At 40.9% G+C, this 9624-nt stretch overlaps 1 protein-coding gene across 1 annotated transcript; it reads right to left on the minus strand.

Annotated features, from left to right (window-relative positions):
- Nucleotides 1-6503: 6503 nt before the first annotated feature.
- On the minus strand, nt 6504-7994 carry HTR1E (5-hydroxytryptamine receptor 1E). Its single transcript, XM_009475600.2, has one exon. It carries the CDS (start codon nt 7977-7979, stop codon nt 6885-6887), a length of 1095 nt encoding a protein of 364 aa, XP_009473875.1. The 5' UTR covers nt 7980-7994; the 3' UTR covers nt 6504-6884.
- Nucleotides 7995-9624: the final 1630 nt, after the last annotated feature.

Here is a 9624-nt window from a genome sequence, read left to right on the forward strand (position 1 = left end):
TCTTTCTGCCTGCTTCACAATGACCATCCAGTCATAATACAAAACTGTTCTCCTGAAATTGCAAAAATAAGAGGTAGAGTATTTTCTTATTACTCTAAATTTGAAAAGTGTTTCTTTTTATTTCTTATACACAGACTTAGCAATAAAAGAATGAGGAGCTGCACTGGAGTATGTATGAATAAAAGTAAAACTCTAGCTGATAGACCTGATTTTAGTGGTCAGATTCTCCAATTTAAAAACTCTCAACCTGGAGGTGCTAGCCTGATTTTTTATTTACTGGAGAAATAAACTTGTTGAGGCTTATCCCAGCACCCTAGCAGCTTGGCAGGCTGTTCCTCCTACAAAGGACTGAGATATTATTTCTGGTGGCGTCACAGAAGTGGAAGTCATTTGTGTGGAACTTTCTGTTCTCCTGAAAAGGTTGTTGTAGAAAGCTTTGGAAAGAAACAATTTTTTATTGTAAAATCCACTGGAAGGTCACTCTACTTGTTGCAGGTAGTGCAGGCATGCACATGTGATTTTGTGTTTTGCTTCTTAGTACTCCTTTAAAATTAATAGCCAGAAGCTGAGTCATTTCAAATTATGTGCAAAACAACAGTTTACAAAAGGAGTTCTGTCCTCCCTCTTCCTAGAAGTTACGTTTTGTTTCTTAATTGACAAAATGTGCGTCTTTTATAAAGCATAGTTGCAAGGAGACAGTGCTTTCTGCCTCACCTCATAGAAATGTGTCCATTTGCAGTCATGTGGCATATGAAATGAGTATGGGAAACATAGTGCTTTAGAAGATTTGAGTACCCCAATGACATGGGATTTTGCACCAGATAGAAATGAGGGTGAGAATTTGTCATGCAGGAAATTAATCCATGAAAACTTCAGAGAGCTGATCTATATGCTAATGTATTTTAAGAATGCAGTGCAAGCAACTGGAAGAGGGTGAAATATGGGGGGAGGAGTAGTGGAATGGTGAAGGGAGGCATTTCCAACATTGCTTATTGCATCGAGGAACCATACTAGCTGTGGGTTTAGTTTCTACTGATAGAAGCCCCATGGGAGAGGAGAAGAGAGAGAATTATTAAAAGGGCATCTTAAAAAATTGTGACACATGGGAAGACATTGTGGTGTATTATGCAGCATCTTTCATTTGGAAGAATCTTGATGCATGTTAGACATCTGATTTATAGTAAAACTGCAATAAAATAGTAGCAGAGGCTGTGCAGAGCAGTGCTATGGAACAGAGTCTGCAACCTGATTTCCTAAAATCAAGAGCAGAGCGATGCTTAGGTGGTGTGTATCAACATAGCACAAAGTAGCCTTGCATCTTGCTACAGGTTACTAGATGCCACTGTGGTGCTCAGGAAGGCTGCAAAGGAAGGGAAGGAGAGAGAAATAAAAAACGGAGGGAAAAATTAATGAACAGGAGGCACAGACCAGGAAATAGTGAGATGAGGAGGAAAGAAAAGTGATTAAGAAGGAAAAAAGTTGAAACAAATCATTCTTCCTTAGGTCTTTGAGCAAAGGTTCATATTATTTGCTTGTGTGTTTTTTCCCACAGCTCGCTCATAGTTCTGACATCTTCTGCTGTTCTGGTTTCATACATAGCATAAAATAGAGAATGTTAAAGAATAATTTTACAGCTGATGAACCTGGCATTTATCCAAACACAGATTTTTTTTTTTTTAAATTTTATTCTTTTTGGCCTTAAGAGAAAAACAGGTAGCAATTACAAAGGGAGTATGTGTTGTATGGGACTCTTATGAAATACAACTTGTAATATATTGGCTAAGGCAATAAAAGGTATCACAATATTTACTGTGTCCACTTAAAGAATAAAGCAATTTAAGATAATTCTTCATACAAATCATTTGGGCGTGTAAAAGATGAACGTAAACCAGCCTGTCTGTTACTGATATTTGCAATGGTTAAACAACAGGCAAGCACAAGGACAATCTCTGCACTTGTGCTGGAAGCCTGTATTTCCCCTCAACACTGCAATGCTGTTTACTTTTTGATAACGCGTTGAAAACAGAGGAGTGGAAATAGAGACCTTAGAAAAGATTCCCTTATTCTTTTAACATCTTGTCCCAAGTAAAGCTACATTTTTGTTTTTATTCCCTCCTGGTACATGCAAAGGACAGAGTCTGCAGGCAATATAGGAAAATAAGAAGTGGCAACTACGGAAAACTGGACAGCTCAGGTACATGGCAGTGAAGTTGGAATAGTGGCAGTCTTTTATGTAAACTTGGTGAAACAGGGTGAAACTTTCCCATTTGGAAAGTTCAATCCCATCATCTATCTCCATTCAGGAAGATCAACAAAATTAATCTCACGTGCTGCGAACAGCTCAGTACATCATTGTGGTGGGCAACCCCTAAGCTTTAAAGGGATGTGGATGAACCAGATCTGAGTGTCTCAGGACATACATAGCTCTTGCCATGTTTTTGCTGCATCTAGGATGTGCTATGTACTAGAGAGAGATAGCTCACCTCGGGAGATGATGTGATCTATGTGGGAAAGATGGAGAAAAAGTACAAATGATACCCACACAATAATTCCTCCACTGCCCATGTTGACGTTTTCCTTTCAGGAGTCATGTCAGAAATGGGTTTGAGAAGGAAAAACACATCAGCTGCAAGGAACAGGAGAGAGGTTGCACTGTATGCAGATGGTGAAGACAAAGCTTGCAGAGAAGAGAGCTGAGGTTGGCACAAGTAGAAGACCAGAAGCTGAGTGCAACCTGAGTTACCTGTGCAGGTACAGGTCCCCAAAAGTGAAGATACAGCACCCTAAAATGGTAATATAAGGGTCAATTTTAATGTGATAGAAAGGGAGCAACAAAGACAGGGCACAGAAGGAGGATGACAAGATAAAAGTAGCAGGTAAAATAGCATTTGAAGAGTAAGTCTTTTGGGGAGGCCAGCTGGTTGATGGGTGCAGTCTTCAGGGCTATGAACTCACTCTTCTGGATATGGCCCGGACATACGTAAGACAAAGTAAAACCTGACAGACTTGGAACACCTGCAGTCATGGGAATCCCAATAACAGCACTAAGATGGGGGGAGAGAGCGGGGGCTTGCTCCAGTAGGACCACGACAAATTTAGGGATTAGAGAGAGTCAGAAACCCAAAGACAGGATGGTGAGTTAGGGGTATAAAGACAGGAGGAAATAGCACTCAGAAAATATGTCAGTAGAAGTGACGAGAGAGCCTGAATAGTCTGTATGAATCCTGCTGTAGAGAAAGGAGGAGAGGGGAAGAAAAACCTTTTCAGAAATGTAGGAAGAAATGTAGGAAGACAGCTATGCAAGGGGAGCATTAGGGCAAATAACACTTTGAGAAGGAAAGGTGTTTTAGAGAGGCTAAGGAAGATGGATATAGGCTGAAATTCTTGGATGCATCATTAAGAGCTTGCTGGGAAGAGCTTGCATTGCAGAGCGTAGTGTGGCTGGGCCTGATCCAGGACAGGTATGAATGGGGAGTTGCCATGGGCAAGAAGTCAAAGTTTAGGAAGTGTCTCCAAACCCTTTGTAAAATCAGCAAATGCTTGACACAGAAAAAAAATGAAATTGCCAAACAATGGTGCCAGACTAGCAAAAGTTTTTATTTCCATGAGACGACAGGTAATTTCTGATCAAGTTAAATTGTTTTAAGTAAACAATCCTTTAAATTGCTCCTGACTTTGAGTATGAGCATGGGGAAAACATACAGGACAACTTCATCAATCTAGTGGCATTTGTTGGAAAACATAGCTCTGTGTTTAGCTAATGACTTAATTAGAAAAGCAGTAGTCAGCTGGCAGTGAATGGTGAGTCTTTATTTAACAAGGAAGCACAAAAATTACCCATCCATCTGTTTTTTCCTGTTAATTACCTCTAGATATTAAAATTGAATACAGTCTTCAAACTGATTGGTAGTTTGAGTGTAATAGTGGAGATCAGATACCAACAGACATACATTAGTAGAAATGAAGATGATGCAGCTCCTGTGTTTTACAGCTTTCATACCTGACTCTGAAACATTTCTACCTACCTACAACAGCTGCTGTGGAGGTCATGTTCACCATTTTTGGTCCTTCAGCCATACTTCTGGCTTTAACCGAGCATCAGTATAGGTGACAGAGTTAACTGAGCCGTTACTTTTGCATGAGAAATGTGACTGCACACCGCATGCCAGCAGCAGCATCTAGCTGTGGGGTTGGCCCCACTTGGAGGGTTGTTGTTAGTGGGGATTGGACTAGTTGGCCTCCAGAGATCCCTTCCAACCTAAATTATTCTGTGTGCCGATGTGCCCTTACAAAGCAGCAGTCAGAGCTGGCAGCCTATCTCATGTTGTTGGTTTTCCCCTCTGAAACACCTTTCACCAACATTGTCACTCCCACCTCTTCCCTTCTCCCAGCAAAGGCCCCCATGCAGCCCACCCTGCGACTGAACCCAAGCCCCAGAGACAGCCCCAAAGAAGCTGGCTGGGGTGCAGCTTCTGCCTCATCTTAGCTGAGTGCCTTATCTGCTGGGCCAGTCTTACACATTTACTTTTCCCTCTCTGATCATTACTGTAGCTAGGCACCCTTGTAGCAGAGCAGCAAACTGCCCAAGGGACACCAAAACCTACTCTCTTCTAGCAACAACTGCCTGTGTGCCCTGTCTTCCCTGCAGTAGTCACCATGTTTGGGGAAATTATGCACAATCCTTGTTCTTTATTAATCATTTCTATTGAGCTTGCTGAAAGAAAAAATAAAATTATTTTGCAGCAGTTCTTACAAATACTACTTTTTATTTTAATTCCTGGCTATTTTTTTTCCTAATAGCATATGTACTCTGGGGGGCTGCTTTGGAAGTTTTATAGAGAGACAGGGTCAGGCCACTCTTCCCCAGCTTCAGTCAACAGTTTCCATCTCCAACAAGCTGCAAAAAGGAAAAACCATAATGGATCTCTGTGCTTCCTCACTACAAGACGTTTTCAGTGGCTGACATTATTTTTTCCCTCTTTTTAGATATTAATGTTAGCTAGTAGGGAACTGAAGGCAGCTGGAGGAGGCAGCTGTGACAATAGCTTCAGAAGGGCAGCTGGAGATAAACCTCCTAAACTCAGGCATGGAAAACTTGGAGTCCTTAAAGCAGAATCCCACCGCATGTGGGTAAGTGGTAGGCCACACTTTTGTCGCCTTCAGACTTGATTTACACTCAGATTGCAGCACTGCATCTTTCCAACTGAACGCTTTCTCTCAGAAATAAGGATGTAATTTCTCAGCTCCATCTGGAGTTTATTACTCACATGTTACTTACAGTTCCTTGACTCTTGGTAAGACAAATGATTGTCATCTTGTAAATTTTCAAAACATTTTTCAGAGATAGCTTCCAGTGCTGTTACAACACTTTTGCTACCCCTAATATTTGTTTTGATGGATTTGGAGCTGCCATGCTATAGTTCACTGTTATTGCATGTCAGGTTGACGTATGTGATATTTTTTATACAGTATATCGGTATAATTCAAAAAGAATTTGTCCAGAAAGATGGACAGGGAAGAAAATTATGGTGCAAGGTAAGTAATCAATATTTAAACAGTGCTTAGGAGTTGCTAATGGACAATACCAAATTCTCAGCTTTGATTTTGCCCCTTCCCAGCTTGATTTCCAAAATATCTGAACCAGGACATTTTAACTTTCATAAGCACAGAACACAGGATACGAAGGACTGTCTAGCTGTCTCTCAAGACAAGGGAAGTAACTCCATGAAGGACTCCCAGAACAAGAAATGCTGCTAGAGGACCCGGTCATAGGTTAAGCTGACAAGAATGCCACGGTGAATTGTAAGATAATGGTAAGGAGATGTGCAGACTGCTATTTAAAAAAATTATTTTCCCTATGTTTTTTTTTTTGCTGCTGTTCAAGCAGAAAATAATTTGGTTTTAGATGATTCTGAATTTTTGTATATTGCTGGCCTGCTGAGAAGATAACCAGTTGTTTAAGTCGGCAGGGTGAGATCAATTGATCCGTGGGGTTGTGCACCACAAGGTCCAGGTGAAGTGTGGTAAAAGTGAATAATGCCACCCCAGAATCGACCAAGGCACAAGGCCTGAGCCCTGAAGAAATATGGTTAGTGTATTAAAAATGTGACCAGTCAGATGTGCAGCTGATCTTACAAGTGTGACACTTGCTAGCTGTGTCCTCTCAATTGCCAAACAAACTGCACAGGTGTCTGCCCAATACTTTGAACATAAATCAGGAATCTTACACAAAACCAGCCACCTAAATAGTTACTTTGGAGTACAAAATGGGATCCATTTTTAGATGGAATGTACTGAACTTTGCTTTCTGGTTTGGGAGTGTATTCCTGAAGAAAGGAATGGTTTATTCTGCCTTACCCCAAGCTGGAAATGGTGATTATTTTCCTTCTGAATGACTGTTACAGTTTTCTCAGAATGCCACAGTAAAGATTTGCTGTTTAGCTGTCATGACCATGAAATGTTTATTAATTTTTGCACACGTATTTATGGGGTTGAGTTTATAAGCCTTTATATTACTACAGTGCACAATAATTTAGACATTTGATTCTTAAATGAAAAAAGTATAAAAGTGAGTATTGTTGTTTGCTTCTCGAATCATTGATTACACAAAATGTCTTAAACATGAGTATATAACAGTTTGGTTTTTTTGTTGTTTAATTGCTAAAAAATCTGTTCCTTTGTAGAATAAGTTTATTTCAAACTCTTTACCATGAATAACACTAGAGGTAAAAAACAGCAGAATGAATTACAGGCTAAAGATAAGTCAAGCAAATAGGCAAACACAAAAATCCCCTTTATCAAGGGAAATGGTGACAGAGTCAAACGATTTTTCTCATTCTTAAGGCCAGGAGTCACATCATCATCATCATCACCTCCCAGTCCTTTCAAGTATGTTCTCTACACCTGATGAGCTTCCTAAAGGCCAGCTTGAAATCTTCGTTAAAGCTAGTGTACAGCAAAGGGTTGATAAGGGAGTTGACATATCCCAGCCAGGTCAAGAAGTCTGCTACTTCTGGAGAGACAGTGCAAATGTGGAGGCCCACAAGCAGCTCCTTGATGAAAAAGGGCAACCAGGACAAAATGAAAGCACCTAAAATCAGCCCCAGAATGCGAGCAGCCTTTCGTTCCCGCGTCGTGGAGATCTGCTGCCGGTCGCCAGCCAGGTCCAGGTCATTCTCGAAAGGAGGGATCCTCACAGACGCATTGATTTTATCGAACTCCGTGGTCGGGTCGGACGTGGAGAAGTCCGAGACGCAGAACGTCTGTGTGAGCTTGCAGCTGGCAAAGGAGTTTTGGCTGTCGGTGCTCCTGTTGCTGAGGTGGCGGCTTGAACCCCGCTTTTGGTAAAGGCTCTTTGCAGCGTGGTAAATTCTGTAGTACAGGATCAGGATCAAAGTCAAGGGGATGTAAAATGCCCCAAATGTGGAATAAATAGTGTAGATGACATGATCGTGCTGAATGCGACACTCACTGGGAATATTGACGCTGTGGTGATTTCTCCAAAACAAGGGGGGCATTGATATGAAAATGGAGATAGTCCACACGGTGACTATCATCAGCCCAGCCCTTTTTGCCGTTCTTTTCCTGGCATATTCGATAGCATCTGTGATTGCCCAGTACCTGTCCAGAGCAATGACACACAGATGAAGGATTGAACACGTGCAACAGGTCATGTCAACGCTAAGCCAGATCTCACAGATGAAGTATCCCAAAGTCCATTTATCTATCATTATGTAAGTGATGCTCAAGGGCATGACGAGAACAGCAACAAGGAGATCTGTCACAGCTAGTGAACATATTAAATAATTTGCCGGCTGGTGGAGCTTCTTGGTTGTGGAGATTGCCGCAATTACAGCAGAATTCAGCAGCATAGTAAAGGTTGTGATTGTGGCCAAGGTCAGGGTAATGAGCATCTTTTCAGTTACGGTTTTTGGCTTTGCAGCCACATTGGCTTCAGTGGTGCAATTTGTGAAATTCATTTTCCCCTCCAGGATGCACAGTGAAAGACGTTGCTGCTTCTGGTAATAAATAGTTCCAGATTCAGAAGTCACCCATTTGAAAGAGGGACTGAGATGCTCCAGGTGCAATTGTTTTTTATAATCCCATATTCAACAGAGCAGCAAAAAGCTTCCAGGTTTCCTCCTGTTCATTCTTTTCCTAGAAGATAAAACCACACCTGTTAATGAACCTAGACAAATCCCGCCTTTTGGCAAAAGCCCTACGCTTCTAATATTACCACCTGAAATAAAAATGTTGGTCTGTTTTTCCTTCTCTTCTCCTCTCCTGCCTTTTCTTCCCCTTTTTCTCTGTATTCATAGTTCATTTCTTTTTCTTCTCTAAAGGGTACTTTGGGCCAGATTTCCTGCTGATGTGAACTGATTATTTCTCCTTTGGTTTTGGAGATCTCACTTAAAGTGGGAGGTTGGACTAAGGGACCTCCAGAGGTCTCTTCCAACAAACATTTCTATGATCTCTGTGAATTATTGATACTAGGAGCTAGTCCTTTTCCTGCTTGTTAAATAGGCTCCAGCAGATGAAGAGCTGAGGAAATCTGCCTTTTCATTTTAATTGCTATACGAGAGGGATCAATTACTTCTATGTATCACCTTTGAAAAAAGAAACAGAGCAGCCTATCTCAGCAAAGGCATGCCAGCATTTCATAGTTTTCTATCCTGCTTTTTCATATCCACATCTATATTAATATCTTGGAAACAGTACTTAAAAATTACTCAGGTTACCTTTAACATGCAGCTTTCAAACAATGTTTAAAGCTTTATGGCAAATGCTTAGTTTTACGTAGCACATTAGTGTTGCTAGGAGCTTATATAGTTTTGTCTAATTATTCCTGACATTTCACATATCCCACTGTGTATGTCTTTAGAGGAGACAGACAAAAAGCTTTTGCTTTTGCTTTGAGATTTCTATCAAATCATGCTCCCAGTCAGGCAGTCCAGTATGATGCAAGGTACAAACAATAATTAAAAAAAAAAAAAGGTTTAATTTTGTTTCAGGAGTTCGTATGTCTTTTCCATACATCCAAATGTTGACTGAAGCCAGAGTTAGCAGTCTGTGAGATGCAACTTGGGATACCCTCTGGGGCCTTGCTTACTCATTTTTAATTTACCTTGGCATAAAGGATGTAGAAAACTGAAAACCTGAATCCTTTTCCATTAAAATAAACAGAAAGATTCCTTCCCCTGGCTTCACTTATCGAAGAGTAAGGAGTCCTCTAGGCTAGTTGTACAAGCTCCCTCGATAGGCAGGAGAATGAGACAGTGGCTGCCAGAAATACACTTGTCCCCTCTCAAGACAAGTCTTTACGGCAGATGGTGTGAATCACATCCTGGAAATGCTGATCTTTCTCTGTTTTGACTACAAGTGGCTTCTCCACAGTTGCATTTAGAATACATGCCTGATTTTTAGATGGCTAAATTTGAGAGGTAAAACCCATTCTCACTGACACCAGTGGGACTTGGATTAGGCTCTGAGAGAGAGTTTTCACATGCAAGCTAATGAGGAATTAAGAATTTAAATGAGGAATTATGAATTTAAAGCTAGTCAGCTGCTTAGCTGTGTGTACATATGATCTTATTCAAAAATTGGAGTGCCGTCTTCTGAATGAAC

The sequence above is a fragment of the Nipponia nippon genome, unplaced genomic scaffold (genome assembly GCF_047370975.1).
Source record: "Nipponia nippon isolate SJK-2023a ecotype South Korea unplaced genomic scaffold, ASM4737097v1 scaffold_4, whole genome shotgun sequence".
Classification (NCBI taxonomy): domain Eukaryota; kingdom Metazoa; phylum Chordata; class Aves; order Pelecaniformes; family Threskiornithidae; genus Nipponia; species Nipponia nippon.

What these genes read in the sequence shown, in the direction of transcription:
- HTR1E (XM_009475600.2), bottom strand. Translation starts at nt 7,979, where the DNA reads ATGAATTTCACAAATTGCACCACTGAAGCCAATGTGGCTGCAAAGCCA.